Genomic DNA, 22,788 nt, shown 5'->3' with positions numbered 1-22,788 from the left:
GAACCTTCCCTATCCATTCAGTAATATTGGCATTCAACATGAAAATAGGGACAATAAAAACAAAAATAGTAAGAAGAGTAGGAATCAATTCAATGTCATCAGCAGAAAGCTTTAAAGTTTCACTGGGTTTCTCTAAGTGACAATTTGATCAGCACTGGCCAGTTACACAAGACCAGAGGAAGCAGCTTTATACAGATTTCCCCATCTCTGAAGTCCCAGTGAATTTCCCAAGGGTATTTAATGCATGTAGATGATCCAGAGGGGTCTTCCTTGTATTCAGCTGTGTAAGAGTTTTACAACATGAACGTGAACATCACTTCTGAATGTTAGAATAAGCTGATTTTGTATTTGTCTGAGTATGCAATAAACTGGATTCAAATCCAATCTTTAAATTATAAAAAGAGTACATTGTCAATACATACAAAATAAATCTTCGTAGATAACAATCTCACTTTCAGATACGTTTCAGGCTTTGTGCCCATGAATATTTTTTTAAGGATATACATTTCATGGTTATTTTCATGATGTCACTAAGAGATTATCATATTTTTGGCTTGCTTAGACAAGGGAAGAGAGTATTACACCATTGTTTATAAATGGTGAACCCTATGAAGAGTAAAGGATTAGTTCAAGTTAAATGATAACTGTAGTATAAAATCATATAGACTAAAATAGGCTATGAGTACATTTAGATTACAAATTAAAAAAATACATTTTTTAAATTTTAGCTATTACAGAAATAAAGATTTGGAGCAGCCTTTGAATTATTTGTTTAAAATGCAGTTTGAAACTGTTACAGACCAGGGTTTATGTCTGGAGAGGTCTTACTAAAGTTAGAAATTGCAGCTTGTGACATGAATTTTTGCATATCCAGAGTTGAATCTTCACCAGGCATCTGCAAGAATCAGCAACATCTTTTTATTTCTTGCTTGACGCAGAACACAGCTTCAGGAGTTTCCCCTGCTCCTCCCTTTTCACTAAAAAAGGCTAAGAGAGGGAATGTTGGATGGTTTACACTGTCAACTTGAACTGGTACAGTACTGAAAAATTTTCAGGTGTTTGTTGTTATATCTTGCTGGCATACTCATGGTTAAATTAACTGTCAGATTTGGACTGGTAAAGATTTACTATTTAATGTGACCACGACATGTAAAAAAAATATTTTTTTAAAAACCCTATGACACATTACAATTTCTTCTCCTCTGACACATTATAATTTTTAGGAACATTATTTTGAACTGAAGTTTCAGTGTTCTTAATGGAGTGCTGGAAAGCAATTAATGGAGTGGCTAGTTTATGGTGTATATGATGAGAGAGAGTTGAACAAATTTTCTTTTTATCCCTGGAAACTCAGCCTGGCTTCAACCCATTCTGGTCTTACATTCCTAAATATTTTTGTAAGTTCACGTAACTCTGTACAGTAGGAAAGCTTAATACAGTACTTCCCTCAAATGGGAGAATTGTCCCTTGTGAGGCACTTGCACTTCTCAGAAATACCTAAAAGCAATTAATGGTACAAAGGGGAAAAAAGCTATCAAATTCTCAACTTAGCTGCTGACACAGTACAGAAAACACTGTTTTGTTCTGAACACAATGTACTTTAAACTCCCATTTCAGATGAAAAGCATGTCTTTAAGGTCTTTAAAAAAACATTAACTTACTTTGCATCAAGAAACAAATGTGAATATTGAACATTAAAAAAAAAAATGCAAAGAACACTTGGTGAAAATAAATGCACCATGTGTCTGGGGAACGTACATTAGCCGTAGAAGTTTATTTCATTTGCCATTAATTATAGTATCATAGGAAAAGTGTTACAGTTATGCTTTTTAATAAATCTATACCTACAACTAGAATATTTTTTCCTGATTTAACATCTTCCATGTTTTTTCATAGACAGAAATGAACTGATTTTAAGAGACTCAAGCTGCCCCTCTGGCAGTTTTCTAGGTTATAAAGGCATGATAAAAACATTTTATTTATGCTTCAAGTTTCTTGTGTTATTTCAAGAGGCTTATTTTTAACTTAAACTGCTTATTTCTACAAGATGAAGCTCAGCATCATTGCCTAGAACAATTTTAGTTTATTCTTTCAAGTTCACAGGCAAATAAAAATACACATTTTTATTCCAGCACAATGTTTTTCTCTGTGTTCACCTCAGCAAAACACTTTCTAAAGTAGAGCACAGAGGAATTTTGTAATTCTTTTTTTCACAGAATATGTGCATAGCTCAGACTATACAAACATCCTCTATAGCTCTCCCAGTCACTTTCCATTTCAAGAACGAGGCAATTTGTGTTAACACAAGACAGCTTATCATGTGCTAAGTCTGCATGCAATTTTCTCGTGAGAACAACCATTTTGTACCTACTTGACACACGCAGCACTATACTACACCCAACTAATCAATTCTGTCTATATTAAGAAGTGGGGAGAAAAACTGCCCACAGCTGTTATATTACATCAGCTTTCCTAACTACTTCAGACAACTCATTTTGGGCATTTTTTTTTTCCTTTAAACTAAATTGGTGTAAAACATAGCCCTTCTTTCTATTTCTTTTCAATTCTATTTTTTTTTTTTTATTTTGCCTTCTCAGAGATTATTGGTGAAGTACAAGTGTCAGAGAACAAGCTACACTTTCTGCAGGCATTCCCAGCAATTTTGAGGGCAACAAGCTCCCGGGGTCATTGGGTATCCTTGAAGGATTTATAGACTAGAATGATATGAATGAGTAATAGCATGTTTTCAGAGACCTCACAGGGTAGCCTATAGACGTAAACTTTTGGAAGAGAATAAATTTCATAAATATATATATATATTTCTTTTTTTTTTTCTTTTTCTTATAAGGAAGCAAATGAGAAATGTCTGTCAACTGATATCAAGTCAGAGATAGAGACATAAAAAGAAGGTATCAGTAGGGCCCAGAAAACTGTCTGGAAGGTAAGGATGGACTTCGGAGCTTTTCTTCTGACACTGACTTTTATCCAACACCACCATGAAGGTGAGACCTTCCTATTCAGAACTTGAGGTCTCTCACATTTTATGTATGGATACTATCAGATGAGGCACCAAAGTTTGATCTTCTTAACAGTAAACGTGCTAAAGACCATGTTGCATATGAATACAAGAAATATTAAAATATTGTTTGGAGCTTGAAAACATTATTCTATCAATAGCCTACAGCTGAGTGATGAAGACCACAAAATACTGGACACAAGGACTCTGCTATCAACTTACCCCACAACCCACTTTGCAAGATTAGCTGTTATTGATCAGCTAACACTAACTTTTATCAGCTTGGCTTCCCACCGTGTTGCTTTGTGAATTCATACAAACTGCCCTTAAACCACATTTCTGGTTTTCCTACTTCTCCAACCAGTCTGCCATTTCTTGATAGAAAAGGTACACAGCTTACATCAGTTCTAAGTGGTATAGTTCAGCTTTATCACTGCAAAAATATTCTATATCATGGGAATACAAAACAGTTGAAATGAAATACTGACATCTATGACAAAGATGTTCCCGAAACTGTTGTATCCCCACACAACATTTCTATTTTGTCACACTAGCATTTCCAACAGAAATCTGTTTTGTCAAGGAAAAAAATGCAAATATACTCAAAAGTATAGCAATGCAACCTGGCAAACCACTGACATCTTAAATATCACTATGCCACAGACATGCCAGCAGTTGGCAGCTTTGGGCCCAAGCTGAAACCATAGTTTCATGCCAGCACTGGAGGGATGTAATCCCAGCAGCGCATTTAGAATGGCATAAAAACCTATTACGCCAATGAGCAGCGCCTGCGAGGGAATGCAGTGCTGGCAAGTCTTACGTCTCATTATGAAGCATGGAATTAAGAGCAAAGGCATGGCCTGGTAGCCCATGATGTTTCTATCAGAGGGAAGAAAGTACCACAAGAACCAGAGAAATGAATGTGACAGTTTAGGAGACAAACAAAAAACAGGCTTAAGGTAGAAAGAAAAGATGGGAAACACGCTTGGTTCTGGACCCTTGCACTAAAACTATGGGACTGATTTTACTAACCTATTATTCAGAGTTAATTACTGCTATTTTTTAATAGCATGGTAATATCCAAAAGGAAACATCCTCTCTTTCTAGAATTACTGCTTTTTTGCACATTATGCTGTAGCAGCTCTACACAAGTAGACATACAGTGTATTTTCCTGTTGTCTCATCCTCTAAAATACAAAGTATGTGTTGTCTAATGGTCCGCATTGTGACTTTGTACTGGTAAATAACAAGTGACTAGAAGAAAAAAAACACATTATATTTCCGTCAGTCTGCATTACAAGTGCTTTGATAGTTACTTCATGTTTGTAAGACTTACAGTGCGTATGCCTATCAGAAAGAGAGTAATGTAATTTTCCTTTTAGTTTCTAACTCCTCTGACAGTTATATTAATAATAACAAGAGTTTTATAATTCCTGCTAGAATGCTAATTCTCTCTTTGATACTGAACACTAGAACATAATAGCTTCTGGAGTTTAGAGAGTTTGAGGAGTATTTTTGTTTCCTTGGGTTTGGGTTGGGACTTTTTTGGGGGTGGCATCAAAAAATGCACATACTCAGGTTTTGCATTACTAAATGAATAACTTACTGTTATGCGTAGGATCTAATCAAGAGATGCATAAAGTACCATAGAATTAAAATGAAAAGATAATTTTTAATTGTTTGTCCAGTTTGACTTCTGATATTGATCCTGTCTCTGTTTCTACTTCTCTGGTTTCTCAAAATTTCTGTGCAACAACTGCAAATTAGATACCCTCCTTCTGTGCAATTCAATAAAATAATGACTGCAGCCAAATAGTATTCACTTTGAAACACATTTCACCCTGCATTCTTTTACCTCCACATGAAGACCAACAGTGGTTTTTCCAAATCCAGTTTTCTGTTCCATGATGTTTTCAAAGGATCATTCATGTCTGCTGTTGCCTCTTCCTGCTTATGTAACCAGGTAGCTATTTTCATCAAGCTGCACTAGTCCAGACATTCATCGATCTCTCTTTTTATACTTACAAAAACGAACCCAGAAAACACACATGCACATATTGGTTGTGATCACATTACTAGCAGAAGGGGAGTATCAACTCTGCAAACTCAAATTCCTAGTGCTGGGTCAGGATCTGGTTCCCTACATCAGGTCTTGCTTGGCATATTTCTAATTTAATATTGTTCACAGAAAAAAAAATATTACATTCAATAGGACAGCTACAGCTGATTTCCAACCATTAAAAAAAAAAAAAGAAAAATATTTTTACATTACAAGAAATATTTTTATGAAAATATATTTTTTACATTTTTACAAGAAAAATTTTTTTCAAGTAGACCTATTCACTAGCAGGATTCTATCATTTTTATTTACAGTATATTAATACAAGTGTTTTATATATGGATCCCTCTTATTTGTATTTTTCCCTGTGATATTTGATTACACCAGATTATATTACTGGAAGAATAGACCACGTTTATGTCTGGAGTAAAACTGAACCTAAAAGGCAACAAGAGGATGTCCTCAGCCACATCCCCTGCAGCCCTGCTAGCACTTGTCACAGTTCTCTAAGGTACAGAGACATGCCAGCACTGCCTGAGTCTTGTCACTAAGACAGCCTTGTCACCAAAGATGATAGGTTGAGAGTTGTCTCCATCCCTGTGTAAGATCCATAAACACCCTGTGCTATTCAGCCTACACCATGCTCAGACTGGTGCCAAGGGATTTAGTGAGAGTTACTTCAGTTGTAGCCAAAGCTAAAAATTTTTCTGATGCAGTACAATTTTCTGCTATAGAACCTGACTTTTCACTGCTTACAAAAAAGTGAGGTTTACATCTACTACTAAACTTAGCTAACAACAGAACTGTTGTGACACATGGAGTTGCACACTATGTCAACTGAGAATCAGTATCCCATGTAAAATAATTGTATTACATAAACATCAATGTACTTTTTCTTATAACATTTTCTCTCTTCAGATACATTGAGATCCCCTTGTGTTATGAGATTTGGAGACATTAGGCAAGCAATACTATTTTGCAGACGAAAAGCAGAGAGGTAGAGAGAAATCAAGTGATGTGACAAAAACTGAATGAAAACTTATGGTAAAATTTAAGAGTGTCCCTGATTTCCAATCATTTGTCTCAAAGCCTCTTCTTTCCAAAGATTTTCTTCTTTCAAAAGACTCTTTTGCTTAACATCAATATAGAAGTATTTTATTACCTGACTGTTATGCATTTGCTACAGCATGCATAAAATTCCCTATTCACACGAACACCTTTATGATTGGGGAATTAATTACCTTTAAGTAAAAGATCTAGAAGCTAAAAAGCTGTATTTTTAATAGACTGTAATGCCTAAAATGTAGCATCTTCCAGGATCAGCTGATGACAAAAGAAATCTGCCAATAAATAAATACTGTCAAGCAATAAAGTTGTCCATCTTAAACAGTCAGTTGGAAATTTATCCACTATGAATAAGATAAATTTAGCTAGATAAGGTGATAGGGGAAACTTATTACATTGCATTTTCTTTGCAATAAATAAATAATTAATTTTGTATTTTTGCATTATTTACAAGATATAATTCAAATGTTTTAAATATTAATGAGGAACCCATATTTGATGATAAAAAAATATCTTCAAAGTGAGAAAATGAAGATATTCCGATAATCCAAGGATCATTTTTGTATCTCCTTTCAGTGTGATATCAGAATCACCGATATTACCAATCCATGCCATTAAAATTGTAAGATATTATAATTATTTTATAGAAATTGGATTTTATGGAAAAAATACGTTTTTCTGACATGCTTTTAATTATTTAGCAAAAATTCATTCAAATGTTGCAAACTTCATTGATAGATACATGAAGCTGGATATTTAAAGAACACATTCATTTCAGTGGACACCTTTGTCTTCTGGCTGTATCAGAATAAACATGACATTGGTGTTATTTAGTAATATGACCAAAATTATCACAATGGCAGAAGTCCAAGCACCAAAGGGAGGCAAAAATCCCAGAGCATCCAGGCTGTTACCACCACAAAAGAAGACTATCTGTGGCAGATGCAGAAGGAGCCCCAGGATGGGTAAGGAATCTGGTTCTAAGCCAGGGATATGGTGCAAGCCCAGAGAAAAATATCTTTCAGTGGCTGACCATGGCATTCATGATCAATGAAAAACTAAGTGGCTAAGCAGCTGTGTGTATTAAGCTCTGAAAAATACAGCCCAACTTACTAGCTTAACACTCATTTTCTTGGTAGAAATTGGTTCTCTCCATGCTCCAGGATGAGCTTTAAAAACAGTCATTTACAAAAAGCTATTCTAATTTTAGGTCATAAATAATTATTATATGGGTAAATATTTCCTTCCTTCTTTCTGATCTGTCTGCTGCCTAACATATGTTCACAGTTTGGAGTTTTTCTCCCCTTCCTGTATTTCTAAAGCTCTTTATCTTCTGAGTATCTCCAACCCTTCAAATGTGATATTTGCAATAAATATGTCTCTGGAAGAATAGATATCTTAATTTCAGTAATTCATGAATTTTCAGAGCTTTCCTTTTTGAGCTCAGTATTTATAACTGCCTTAGTATTGAATATATTGCAGACAAGCATACTTAACATCAATTTAAAAACTGCCAGCTATATTAGTTGCATCTAGAAGTAACAAAGGCAAATATCCTGCTTCATGCAAACACTAGCATCATCATAATTAGAAAGACATTCTCTTAATTGGACACTGAAACCAAAAGGGTAACTCAAAGCTCAATAAACACCAAGAGGAATATGAATTGGTTTCAGTCTAGTTTAGACTATGTGCACATAGTCTCACTCCAGGAGAAACATCATTCCCCATGACTATTCACATCCTTCCTCACCTACTGGAATATGCTCAGCCACTTCAAATAACAATGCAGCATAATGAGGTTTTTGTAAACAATTACAACAAGCCAACATAATACGAAATTTTACATGAAAAATAGCTTTGATTTCCCCAGGACTCCCAGACATATTACTAGACAAGAAAAAATAACGGTTGGAGCATTTGTATTTTTGTTCTTTGACAACATTTAAGGTGAATTTAAACAAAGAACTTGTTTGTTATCATTATCACTAGATATAGAGAATGTATGAAATCCATGTGGGATTTGAAATACAAGAAAAAGTGGCAAGAAAATTTCAGATGTTTGAGAGGAGCTTGCATTAATTTTCCATTGTCCATGTTTCTCCAAACAAAAACTAGATAAAAACCAACGAGTTTCAATCATGCCGTGACTACTTACACAACAAACATCTCTAAGAAACAGGTTTTAAAATTGCCCTTTCCCTGAGTAACATCACAGCATTTCTCTAAACATGGCTAAATGGCATTTGAGATTAATGTGGTTATTTGAGGTCTCCAAGATTATTCTATTTTTCTGTTAAAAGCGCTTGTACGAAGTTAGGGACACACTTCTTAGCTGCAAGCTCTTCAGAAAAAAAAAAAAAAAAAAAGAAAAAAGAAAAAAAGTTGCACACACTAGTTTATAACTAGTATTTGAAACAATCCAAGAAAGAACACATAATTCTAAATTTCATTCATGACGTTTCTAACTTTAAAGATATCACACATATGTGTTGAAAATAAATTTGTTTAACAATTTATTTAAGCAAATTTCAAAATCCTTCACAGTGATCAGGAAGAATCTCTCTGTTTCTTCATGTGTGTGCATGTGTGTGCGCACAAACATTTCAAAAGCATAGGCAGCAAAAGAAATGAAGTGGCCAGTAATTTAAAAAATGTAAATTGCATGTTTAAAGAAGCACATCAGTATATAAAATGTAAAACCTTTATATTTTACCCTTTCATCACTTGAGTTTTGTTAACGAACATCTAAATACTGTATTTTTATACCAGCTGTTTAATAACGTGTTTTGTTTTTTTTTTTCTATGGTCTAATTTGTTTTGCTTGCCTTTCCTGCTCTTTCATTCCCTCAAGTTAATGTGTTATTACTTCAATTGCACAGCACAACAAATAGTTGCAGGATGTCATACTGAAATCTACTGAAAGTAGGTTTTATGCAATCTTATCTAATAATAACTGAGGACAACATGTGATTGCATAGCACTGCCACACAGCTGGTAACTTTACAATACAGGAACACTTAATAAAAGTACACACAATCTAAGTGATACCTGGTTGAGTAAGACTGATCTATACTGCTAAAAAAATAAAATTAAAACAAAAAATAAATTAAAAGCTAAATTCTTACAAAAAACTTCCACATTATTTTTCTTTGTCTAGAAACATGTCTAGGAATATTGGGAAAATGTAACAGCAAGTTTCTGTAAAACAGTCATTGTTGAAGTATTAGTGCCTGGCATGCTTTTCTTCTGGGTCAAGTGAAAAATATGTGTAATTTTGTTTAGCGATATTTCATCCTGATTTCCCAAGGAAACAATGCTTATGCAATGTGTATGTTTGTTTATTTTTACTTGCTGGTTCCCTCCAAATAGTTTCTGAACCCATTAAAGAGTTTCGGCCACAGGGGACAAAGAAGCAGCAGTCTCAGAGGTAATTACGCTCCTATAAACTTAATGAAAAAGTACATTTGATTATGAAACAGAGACAGACCTCATACATCCGCTTCAGAAAATGCCAAGTACAAGATCAACCCCATTAAGCAGTAGGAAGCCCACAGCAGAGATGAAGCCATAACAGATTGTCCCCAGCTAGAGGTAATGTGGGGATTTAGCACAGGACAACAGCTATCCAGGCAATTGTGACGTTGTGGAGGGTAAGAAAATTAGTAGTGTGGATAATAGCTCAGGTACATACTGTTTTGTGCCAGCTGACATCAGGATGAGGGTATAAGGTTCAGTTTCCTAGTCTAGATCTTGTCTTTGGATCCAGCACAGCTGGAGCACCCGCCCCGAAGACCTCAGTCCTTGTCCCCAGAAGCATCACCTGGACTATGGCTGGCCAAGTATTCTCAAGCATAAAAAGACTCACCACAACTGTTACTTTGCTTCTCACTGTTCAGAGACTGAAATGTCTTTGGAGCAGGGTCCATACCATATACTGCCACAATAAGGTATCTGTTAGTAACTTGGTAATCCGGACTAGTCTATGATTCTTTGGGTAATAGCAATGGTTAACTCAACTGCCCATATGTTAAAAATAAACAAATAAATAACAATAATTTAAAATAAAAAATAAATCAAACTGTAAGTCACGGATTTCTCTATTTAATATATTGTTCCAATTTACAGAATAACTATACCATCAAATTATATAAATTTGATTTTTCAATTGTTCAGATCCTATAAATCACTCTTTTAGCTAAATGAAAACTTCTGAATTGCTGAGACTTACTTGAAAGGACTACCTCACCATTTTATGGCTTTGAAAGCCCACTTTGCCTTTCTTTCATAGTACCCAGAGCATAATAAAAAATAATTTAAATATATACAATAACCGATATTGTCCTGCTCACATCAATGCATCTCCCGAGAAGAGAGGACACTGACTACAGACAGGGAAGGCACTGGAACTGAAGCCATTAAAAGCCGTCATGTCTTTGCCCCAAGCTTCAGATCCAAACTGAATTCTCAGCATCATGAATGTGAAACCATTTCCACAGGGTGTATCAGAGAAATGGGTTCAAGGTGCTCACTCTCATCTGTAGAATTTATGGTCTGTAGATATCTTCCAGATAAATTCCACAAATAGTTTAATAAACAGTTTCTTTACCACACTTGCTTCAGAAAAGTTTATTTATTTTCTTACCTACACTCTAATTTTGTTCTAAATCAAAGCCTATATGACTGAGCACCATACAGAACCTAAGTTTGCAGAAAGTTTTTATTCTCGTACAATATCTAAGTTTGTATTACAAAGCCCAATGGCACAGATGTACATCATGATCCAAGAGCAATAACACATTTGTGAGTCAACCTTTCCAAACAAGCACAACAGAACAATTCTTTCAGAAAACTCTAAGTAGAGAGAGAGTGCCATCTCTACAGACCACTCATGAGTCACTGTTCATACACATACAAAATAGAGAAAAAAAGAACCTTCTGTGAGATGTTTTTCAAAGCATTTTTACAAACTTCCCAGTAAAAACACTAATATTTCATAAATGTATTTTGACCACTATTACTTATATAGTTTTTATTGCAGACATTATTTAATGTTTTATTTTTAATATTAATAAAGTATTAGTAAATACTGGATTGTCTTTCTATTACTAAAAGTGAAATAAATGTATCCCCAAACACATTTTTTTCCTGGCTGGCTGGTTGTATCCCCTGAAAACCTAATATCAGATTTCCTCTTAGAGCAGTAACACAATTTAAGACAATCTGAAATAGAACCTTTGTAATACTTATGTTATGGTTCAAAAAAAATGTAACTTTCTGAGAAGTCTGCAGAAACAAACACAAAACAGGTACGAATATATTTTGAAAAAGCTGCATTTCATGGATAATATTAATTCTACAATAGTCTAAGCTTTAGAGAAATCAATTCTGTTTTTCTCTTAGAATGGACAGTAAAGGGGCAAATAATGTATGTTTCTTAGTTTGCTTGATTAAAATTGCATAAACTGAGGAGTCCTAGTTTGAGACAACTGCTCAGTGAGGTATCTTGCTTGTGTAACACGCTGTTGAGAAATCACCAGAATTTGGGAGGACTGACACTTTTGTAATCCAATTCCTGTTGTGATAGGCATTGAAAAACACAGTAAAAAGGGGAAAGTTGTCACCAACTTATTGGAATAGGGCTTCAAACTGTTCTCTGCTCAAAAAAGAGATTTTGAGCTCTCCAGGATAGGAAAGCACCAAGTCACTCAGTTCCACGTGAAGCTTTACTTCTCTAAAGTTTTCAACTTTAACATTGAATGATTTTATTCTCCACATAAGCTAACACTCTCCTGGCTCATGATCACCACAAAAGAATTACAGTCACACATGATTCTTGTGTCTATGGCATTCACATTACTAATTTTTTGTTCTGAACAGCACCACAAGGAGTGCAAAGCCATATTAAATGAGTAATCCTTAGCTCCAGCACACCTGCGTTTCTAAGTGCCTGATCTTATAAATTTAAGATTAACTTAAAGGAAGCTGGATTTTCCTACTACTGTACTTTATAAAATTGTCTACCTCCTCTTTCAGGCAAGGAATAAAAGTTCCTGTTGGTCCATTTTGATGAGCTATGAACATTGACAACAGTTGCTGTCATAATTCTCCATTTTAAGCACCTGAAGTACCACTCTGAATTAGCTTGTGTGGAAAAAGCAAAGCTGAGGAAACCTTTGTTCAAGGGTTAGGAGCACTAATCCAGATGTAGTTCATTCACACCCACCTCCTAGTAGACTATTTCAGCTGTTCTCACCCCCCAGCTGAAACAGGGACTTCACAGATATTGGCGTATGGGGCCAGAGAACAAGAAACAGAGCATAGGAATCTGATGAGAATATCACCTGAATTCTAGTCTTTGCTTCAATGACTTTGTATTAGTGCCATATCCAAATATCATTTTATACAGAGGAGATGATAGTGTCTCATTTTATCTGTAATGCTGTGAAAAATCAATACAATAAAATTAAGAAGGTTTAGATGGTGATGATACTCAAGGGTACATACCCAAGGCATTTTTTTGTTTTCTCACTGTTCTCAACACTGTTTGCAATGTTGTTTCATGTTGAAGTATTTCTCTAACTAGATTAACTAATAAAGTTTTTAAAAGTACGTGCTCAGTATCAATCTCCAACTAAATTAAATGTTAAAAAAAAAAAAAAAAACAAAAACAAAAACAAAAAAAAACCAACACAACCCAGAGGAAACATTTTCCCCTATTTCTAAACACTAACCCTTTACTTTCAGTACATTAGAATTTAATTTACTATTTTCCCTTGAAATAAATTTGTAATGCTATCCCCTATTCTAAATTGTTTTGTCTAAAATATTTGTTAACTTCTTTACAAGCCTCATATCATTACACCTAAGGTTAAATCAGTTATTAAATAATACACAACTACTCTTCATTCCATACCATTTAATACTGATAATATTAAAGAAGTATTTGTTATATCTATAACTATATGCAGAGAAAATGTATTATTCCTTTACATAACTGTTCAGACAGTTATCTTTATCCTAACTCTTCAAGATGCTTACAGGATTGCTCCAGACCTTTAAATATATTGTTTAATTTTAAATTGCAGTTAGAATATTCAGATATCTCAGTATCATATACTTTCCCATCTTATGACGCAACCATAAACATCATGCACATCACACATATATAGTAAAATATTAGTTAAAGTTGATCTTAGTATGTAAATTTTTTTTGCATATGGAAACATTCATACAAGATAGAATACATTCATGCATTTGTGGATGTAGCAACTACTTTATATCAACAGCTCTACATAATGAAGGTATGCTTACAAAGCAATATAAAAATAATTTAGCTTAAACTGCAGGAGACATTGTAAGATAGGCATGATATAATTACTCGTTTTAGATGCACTGGCAAAGTTAGTTGCCTATAGATATAAAAAAATAGCATTTTAAACTTGCTTACATGATTATTACCAAACAACTGACCTATATATACAGAATGCAGTGTTATTACAGTATAGCTGTTACTGCTTATTTATTCCATTGAAGTTTCCAAATGTTTTCTTTCTAACTCATTAGTTGCTCCTGAGCTCCTCTTCCCCCCTCTAAATATTGGCTAGAAATACAGGATCACTGAGCTTTATCAATGTCATTGTCCACTCCAGTGATAAATGCTGTCCAATGTCTTTAGAATATAATTAAAATGTTAAATAAAAGTAAAATTAGAATAGACTTAAAATGGAAGTATTGGAGACCAGTGAGTTAAATAACCCAAACTGCATGTCAGGTATATTAGTACTACCATTACATATACCAGTCTTCACTGTGATAGTGTACACAGTGTAGTACAAGTCTTTGACTGGATGTTTATTTTAGTTCCAAATTGATGGCAGTGCTTTCCTGTATTTTCCACGTCCATCCCCGTTCACTTGGTTTTATGCTGCTTCTTAACTTGATGACAGCCTAGAAAATCTACTGTGTAATACAGTTCAGAACATCTCAACTTCATTATCTGATCTTTGTTTCTATATTTAAAATCCAAAGACTTTTTAACTGAGGGTGGAACAAGGCTGATCAGTTACTCACAGTCTCTCCAGGGATCTCAGTCCAAAGAAAGAGCCATTCTTCAACCATAAGATCTTGTTGTTACTCAGAATCCTACAAGAAGTCAGGAAAGAATATGGTTAATAGAACATGATAATTCCACTGATTAAAACTATGTAATTATAGTAAATGACTGTTCTGTAAAATACTAATCACAAAATTCTCTCCTTTATTTACTGCTATGATGGGAAAATGAAAATGAAGATTACCATTTCCTGAAATGCATAGTTTCTTCTTTATTAAATAAAAGCACATTCAAGAAATATGTCAACAAATGAATTTTGGCTTTAACTTGAAAATTGTAACACTGATAAATGCCCACATCTCACTATTAGATTGTAAGTTACCACTGGCAAAGGTACATGGTTGGGCTTCTCAGTCAGCAAAAAGGCTGATGAAGCATGGGAATGTGTTAAAAACTGTCCCAGTAGATTAGAGGACAATACAGTCACTTTGCAGTTTTTGAGATAGCAGGGATATACAAAGAATGGTGCCAACAACAGCTGATTGATAAAGGGAGAGTAATTCATTTTCTACAGGAGGGAAACAAAAAACCACCCCTTTACCACAAAAACAGACTAGTCCAAAAATGTTTTCTTGTTACAACCTCTGCATTGTAGAAATTCAGTAATTAAGCTATGCCTGGCTCATCAAGTACCACCACCATCAAGCACATATGCAAACTGGCCCTCCATGCAAGCTATTGAAAAAGTTGTCTATTCTTCCTCTTCATGTTAAACTACTGTTGATGTCACAAATGGCTTTCTAGTTTAGTGATTTTTCATCACTATATTTTCCCAGCTATTTCAGAAACAATACAATATGAACATGCACTCATTCTGAAGAAGTTACCACTTAAAAGCCTTGCAATATACAATAGAAATGCAATTTGGTTTAGAAGCTCAAGAAATTGTTTTTTTAAACAGATCTAATGATTATGCAGTGCACAGAAGAAACGCTTGTCTCTGGAAAAATCTAATTCCAACTGCTTGAGAAATAAGTCTTTTAATGTAACATTTAAAATAAATTATACTTCTCTAGAGCACAAAATTCCATTTCGAAATAAGAGATATAGCTTGCAATAAGTATAAAAATAAAACAAATAAATTTATTCAAAATAAATTTTATGCTCTTAACTAGCAATCTTGAGACTTTATGAATCGATTTTTGTGAAGTTTTAAAACAATCGGTTACATGAGACTATCTTAACTTGCCTCACTCTTAGCATTTCCCATTGTATACGAACATTAAGTGCTTTGCCGCAGCATACACCAATTACATAAAATCCCAAGTCTAGGTGCAGAAGACAACACGTAACACGAACCCATAGTGAAACAGAAAATAATTACTGATGTAGGAAAGTTTAAATACTGTACTGTTACTAAGATGTGGAGATTTTTGCAGGTTATTTCCAAAATTCATCAGTAAAGATGTGTAAATATGTTTTGATGTGATTTGATGACCCACTGTATGAGAACATGGAGAACAGAGCAGCTCAGATCTGACCTCTGTGTTATTACACTATGTTGTTACTGAATACACTTGTGCAGCAACATTACTTCTCACCCAGAACTGATCAGCATAACCCACAAGCAGCAATATAGAATCAATCGTGAACACTTACACCCAGGCATCTGAAAGCACAGAGGAGCCTATGTTTACAACAAAAATTAAATATGTTCCAACATACGGACAGTCTATTGCCATCAACCAAGAAACTCCATATCTCACAAGACTGGATTCTACTTCTCAGATTAAAAATCATATGTATGACATTAAATATTTCTCTAATCTACCAACTCTTTGCTACCATCTTAGCAATACATTTCAGCAGTGACATGATGAAAGACTGCAAACTGTTTCAATTTGTCTTATCTGTCAGATTTTCTGAACTTTTTAGGTGCCCATACAGTGACTAAACTGGAAAATTGTTTAAAAATTCTGCATATCTAAACTAGAAAATGCAAATACATTAAATGTTCTATTATTTTATTCGGTTCTTTTACTCACCTTCTCTTCTGAGGCTGCACAGAACTTGTATCAGTCAAGAAATAATGAAGTCTCAAAATTAAAATTGGCTTGTCTTAGAAAGACTAACATCATAAATTCCACTTCATATTGGGTCATTCAGTTATGTGCTGTGTTACAAAGAAACCATCTTTGAGGACTATTACAACGACATTAGATATAAATATTGTATTTGGACTGTTCTGTGTAGCCTGATTTGCAAAGATACATGCAGAACTCTCATCTGGCTTAGATACAAGTAGTTTTGTCTTTGAAAAATTTTCATGGTGCCAAATTGTTTCTCCAGCCTTCTATTCATTCTGCACAGAAAAAGAGGGCAGTCTGAGCTTTGCTGGCAACTCCATGAAAATTCAACACAAATCAGCAGCACACTGGTGTCCTACCCTACCTCTGGGTCTCCTTCTGTATATCCCTAACCGTGTAGACTGAAACTAGTATCATCAAGCCACATAAAACAAACTCCTGGAAATTAAAGAGAAATCTCTAACTAGTAATAAATCACAAGATTAAGTAGAACATTTAGTTCATAAATGGAACACTCAGTAAACACAGCTCACATTCTGCAGTACTGCTATCTCATTCAGGCATTTGCTTTTATTTTTCTAAAAGATAAACTATGTCTTGAAAAATATAACAGACACTACAAAAATTAAAAAAAAAAAAAAAAGAAAAAAATCATGGAACTTTACTATGTAAATTTGAGTTTCTAAATGAAACCTTTCAAATCTTTATACCAGACCTTCACAGAGATTTTCACACAGAGATCAGATTTCAAAAATCAGGTTTCCTTCAGGGCCTTTTCTCTACTGTGCCAACTAAAATTCAGGTTTTATAAACAAAGTAACATGGGTATTAAAACTCAATTCTTTTGCTCTTCAGAATCATGGCTTTAAAGAATCCTAGCAGTCCAATAAGGTCTGTGGGGAAAAAAAAAAATCCTTCTCTAACAATTAATACCAGTTATCTACATTTCATTCAGCCAGTTGGTGTACGACATGGGAAGAATTCACCTGTTTTTAATTAGCTTTAGTGATGTCCAAGAAATCGCAATGGGCTGTTACCAAAAAGGACTTGGTTTGTACTGAAGACTGATCTTGTGAATACAATGAACAACTTCACTGGCAAACTTAAATTGCCTTATTTTTTATACAGTAATGAATCACTTGTTAAACTTTTGATGCAACTCATAACATTCTTTCCTTTGAGGACATTTGCTGTGAGAATGAGGCTAGAAGGGAGGAAAGTTTTAGCTAAACATTCAATATATTAACTCAGAAATGAGGCTTCACTACAGATGATGTAAAATCTTTTTAAGTAATCAATGCCTGGTCAAATTATATGCTGAAGTTAAACACAATAATTTTGTATATTACTTTTTCAGAAAAGTAACAGTATGGACATGAAATGTATGTGGTATGGCTGAAATAGCTAGAAATCTCTTTTCCCTTGAATGAAGTCACCTGCTTACAGGGAGATGTTTGCAATTAGAGACCTACAGAAATTTTACGGGAAAACAGAGATGAAGAGCATTCTTTTCTTGTACTTACAGATGCAAAGATTTGGTGGATAAACACATGGAAAAAAGTGCCATTCATGTATTTGATTTTGGATAGTTTATAATTATAACTTTCAGGTGTAACAGAAACGGAGTCACATATTTTAATAAAAGATTAAATGTAGTTTTTTAATACAAATCACCACCATACACCCACTATGATTAAGTATTTCTCACATTGTATTTATTCACAGCATTTTCACTTGTTTGTTGCTTTTTTTCTTCTGATGTGCTAGTGAATACAGCGATAAATATCGCTACACATTGCAACTAGGCAGCTGGTTTAAATAATTATCAGTTTCTAGCCATGTGCTAAGAATCTCACATTTTCAGTATTTTATTCTGAGGAGAGAAACACTATGAAAATGAGCACACTTTATGTCAGTGAAACTATTTTCCAAAACCAAAAGTTTGCAAACTGTCTTTGCACTATATATAATGATCCAAACCCCAAGTAAGTGGAAATTAAAATGGTGGTACCTTCAGCCCTAGCCCTCACAGGATACATCTCACTAAAATAGTGCTGGGGAGCAGCAATCCACTAGCCAGAACCACTCTGCTGATCAGACATGTTATGAACTGTTTGTTCATAACTAACCCTTTCAAATCTTATGTCTCTGCTGTTCCTTCTCCCAAGATCCTCTGGGGGACAGTTAGCCCAGGGAGCACATTCAGAAGACACTAAGTCTACACCAGGTTTGTGCTTTCCCACCTCTGTCAAGCCCTCCAGAACTATTCTCACAGGCTCTGAGGGGATATCCTTCAAACACCCTTTCTTGACCTACAGTGACACCCTAAAGCATGTAATCTGTACATGTAGTTTCACAATGCAGATGTATTTTCCTGGTGTGCTGCAACACAGGCTGCATGCTATTTAATTCATCCTGCACTGGAAACAAACCAACCAACCTCATGTGTACACAAGGACCAAAATGATGCCAAGGAGCATACTAATAACTGAGAAGCATGGATGGTCAACAAGCCATCGCTTCCATTTTCTCCTCGACCTCCTTCTTCAGCAGAATAAAAGGATGAATTGTTCTAATGGACTACAAGCCATCTCTCTGATTTTCTTTTTGGTTCTCCCATTTGAATTAAACAATCCACAAATCATAGTTTAAATTGATGCTATATTTTTGGTTTTGTGAAACATTAGAAGTCCAAAAGTATAAAACATGCCCAGTACAAGATAATCTACTGTAATATTTAAAAAGTATCACATAAAAATCTGTCAATCATAATGCAAACAAACTTCAACTTCCTACAACCCCTCAAGCAGAGAGAAAGAATCTTTTCACCATGCCTTCAAAGTCAATGGACTTGAGTTCACTTGACATTACAGAGGAAATTAATTCCATAGCTGAAGCTTCAGAAAGCACATGTCAGATAACAAAATCCAAGAAAGACAAGACATTTAGATGAAGACTGCTATTCCCAAATGCATAGGGAACAGAGAAGGAAGTGTGACCCATTATTGAAAATACATATTTCCTCTGACAATATTCACAGGGAAAAATAAACAAAAACCACAGGCAAGCACACACACACACACACACACAAAATGTCAACTTCCACATGGTTTTCTGCTGGACAACCCAGAAACAGGTTCAGACCAGACTTGACCCAGTCCTATGTCTAGCTGATAGATAAGATGAACAACCAATGTCTAGAAAATTAATCCCTCTGAAATCCTACCCTTAAGGCCCAACTCACTGAGACCAACTGAAGGTACACTGAAGTACTAGAGGAGAACATACCTGCCCCTGATGCACACTTTCTCTTAATTCCTGTTTGTTTCTATACTTTTCATGTAAAAAGGCATGTTAGATGGATATCCAGTACAACTTGACAAAAGATAGAAAGCTCGGTCCATTAAGATTTTACCTCTGAGACCTCTGTGTTGGGGTTGCGTTAAGAAATTGTGTTTCAAGTTCTGCAGTTTCTCCTGCATACTAATTTCAGTTTGAGCAGAGAAACACATTTTCTTTTAAAATAAAAATATAAGTACTAATAGTAGTTAATCATTTTACTTGGAAGCCTGGTAACAGTCAACATGTCACAGTTTAAGCCATTTGTTCTCTTTACACATGGTATGTGGTTAGATACAAAAGGAGTGTGAGTAGAGATCCTATGAAATACTTGGACACAGAGCTGGGGAAAAAAAGCGTATTTAATATCTTTATGGTATCAGAATAAGACTATAAGCATTTATATTGAAGTGCTACAGTGTAAAATAAAAAACTATTTTTAAGGTTTTAAAATCCTTCTTGGTAAACCAGAATATTGTTTATTCCCACAACATCCATAATTTATTGAGTTGCAACTTAAAAAAAAAAAAAAATAAGAAGGAACTTGCACCATAAAAATTACAGGAATAGGAAAAAGAATCCCTGATCTTTGCACCATATGTAGAGACATATGAAGCTATAATAAAATATATGTAGTAATTGCACTTTTGTTTTTTCCTTCTAAACTGAAGACCACAGCTGAACTACTAATTAGGATTTCAACAGATATCATCAGAACTATACAGATAACCTAGGAGGAAGTCATAGAACAATAACAAAATTGATTTAACAAGTGAAGAGGGGAAAAATGACTGAAAACAGTATCAACGGCTCACTAGACGAACAGGGTGTGGCAGGCACCTACACAGTTTGGTAACCAAGGAGAAAGGAGGAAAACTTGCAAAAATATGAGAAATATTTATTAATTCATTATATATCACTATTTGTGTATCGTAATTCATAGTGCCTACTATTCTATCCAGCTTTGAGATCAAAAGTTTAAAAAGCATAAAGATGACTTACCAGACTACTAAAGATGCATATAATGGTCTCAAGTGAAATCTCTCTTCCCTAAGGGGATTGTGGCCCATTGTATTGTCTTTTCAAACTAAACAAAGCGTGTTGTCAGCATTCTTAAATGGAATCATACAAAAATCCTCTGGAAAGTAATAAAACCTAGTCACTTAGCACCTCTAATTCCAGCTGTTTTTATCATTATCTTCAGTATATACCAATTTTTGTTAAACCCATTCACCTGCAGCATAACCAATCGCAGGCATCAGTGAAAACAGAAAAATACTCAAAAATTACCCTCCATTGTAGATAGTGTGTTACATGTGACAAAAAACCCCAAACAGCTATAGCCACAGAAGCTGTAACAATGTATTAATTATCCTTCTAATTAGAACAGTACCAGCAGAACAGATATTTCTAGATCTTGGCACTATTTGATGACAGCAAAAGAACTAGTGAAACTATAAGCACCAAGAATTTCCTTGTAGGTAATTATTTATTTAAATGAATGTCCTTCCAATACCACAAAGAAATGCTTATAGTCTGTCATATATTTAATGGAATGTAGGAGAAACCGTAGCTGACCACTCATATTATGAAAATACAATACTGCTTTTGTGGAAAATCACTGTTCAATAGACTTACTTTCAGTAATTCAAAATAGAAGGCAAAACTCTTACTTTCGTTGCTTTAGTTTTGTTCATACTGATGGCTTTTCATCAATAGTCCTCCTGGGTGATACCAGAGACTGCTAGGTCACATTCAGAATAACAAAGTCAGAGAGTTCTTGCATAAATAATCACACCAACTGACTTAAAAATCATATTTAAGAGCATTTTTTTGTAAGCAATATCACAATTCAAACAGTAGAACAAAATATTATCATCACTAGCAGGATATACAACTCATCCTCTCCCTAATACTGGTTCAGTGGTATTAATGTATTAACAAAAGAAAGCTGCAAGGTCACTCTCAAATGGAAATCTTAATATTTCTTAACAGTGGGGGAGTTAAAGAGCTTCCAGTTTTTGAAACAAGCCCCCTCCACTACAGGGTGACACTCATTAACTGAACAGGACAAGAAGCAGCAGGAATCAAAGCATTGCTAACAGGACTGTAAGTACTTCACAGAAGAAATGTGGTTGTCTATTTTACGGCTTTTGTCAGGCACTAGCAAATTTCTGAACTAGATGATCCTATTAAGTAAAACATTTTTTTCCATAAAAACTTTAAGATGTAAAGATCAGTGAAGACCCAAAGTATTATAGAGGATTCTATGCTTAAAGTTTAATCAGTTGTATTCAATAAAGTCAATACCCGGAAATCTTATGTCATTAGCGGATTAGTGTACAAACAGGTTTGACAATATAAACAGTACATAGAATAAAATTATGCAGTGCTATTTCCTGAAATCATAGAATATTGAACTGCTGAGAATATAAAAACGTGATGAATCATTACTATTTCACTACAATATGTACACATATTTACAACATCATTAAACTGTCTAGATAAATCTTGCTTTTAGAAGTTTTGAACGTGAGTGCAGATAACTTTTTCAAATGTAATCTAAAAAACTAACACATGATCTTTTGATAAGACAGCATTTTCACTATATCTTTTGAAAAAGATAATTTTATCTAAGTGAACTTTTGGACTATGCCACCATGTGCATGGTCTTTAGCTGATAGTTATGTGTGTTTAACTTTCTGTGATGAGTCCTACTGAGTCTAGCAGAATTATTTACATGAATTAAATTTATCATGTGCATTAGTTCTTGAAGATCAAAGATTCTATTGTCAACATTTTCTTTGGAGAAAGGGAGGAATTTTTCAAAGCTTTCTCTACAATGAAAAGGAAATCTTTTATCTGAACTTTTGATAAAAAAGTTCTAAAACCATTTCTAAAAGTACATGTAGATAATTGGTGACAGCAAGGGTCTGCATGCCTTGTTGTTCCTGGTTTTGCCTTTGACTCACCACAGAGCCTTAATTAAAAGAATATATATTTAAAATGCATTTTCAGTGGGAAAAATTAGACTGATACAGAATATTAAAAAATAACAAGTTCTTCACTGAATAAGCTGGTGCAATATATGAATGAATTTAATGAATGGATTGTTTATAGGAGAATTAGCTTTTGATTTGCTTATCATTCAACCCAGTTGACATTA

General features: G+C 34.4%; 1 protein-coding gene across 3 annotated transcripts in view; it reads right to left on the bottom strand.

Annotated features, from left to right (window-relative positions):
* The window catches only part of LOC104364921 (adhesion G protein-coupled receptor A3), a 277,796-nt gene that overhangs the window by 218,658 nt on the left and 36,350 nt on the right, over positions 1 to 22,788 (bottom strand). For 2 of the 3 annotated variants that reach the window (XM_042791300.1, XM_042791301.1), the window contains exon 2: positions 14,214 to 14,285. In XM_042791300.1, coding sequence (XP_042647234.1) covers positions 14,214 to 14,285 — 72 coding nt within the window. Of the gene's footprint in view, positions 1 to 4,871; positions 4,943 to 14,213; positions 14,286 to 22,788 lie in introns of those variants that run through there. The other variant, XM_032994882.2, reaches the window with a different exon arrangement.

The sequence above is a fragment of the Tyto alba genome, unplaced genomic scaffold (assembly GCF_018691265.1).
Source record: "Tyto alba isolate M040663 unplaced genomic scaffold, T.alba_DEE_v4.0 Super-Scaffold_1, whole genome shotgun sequence".
In the NCBI taxonomy this organism is placed as follows: domain Eukaryota; kingdom Metazoa; phylum Chordata; class Aves; order Strigiformes; family Tytonidae; genus Tyto; species Tyto alba.
This window is presented reverse-complemented; position numbering and strand designations above follow the sequence as displayed.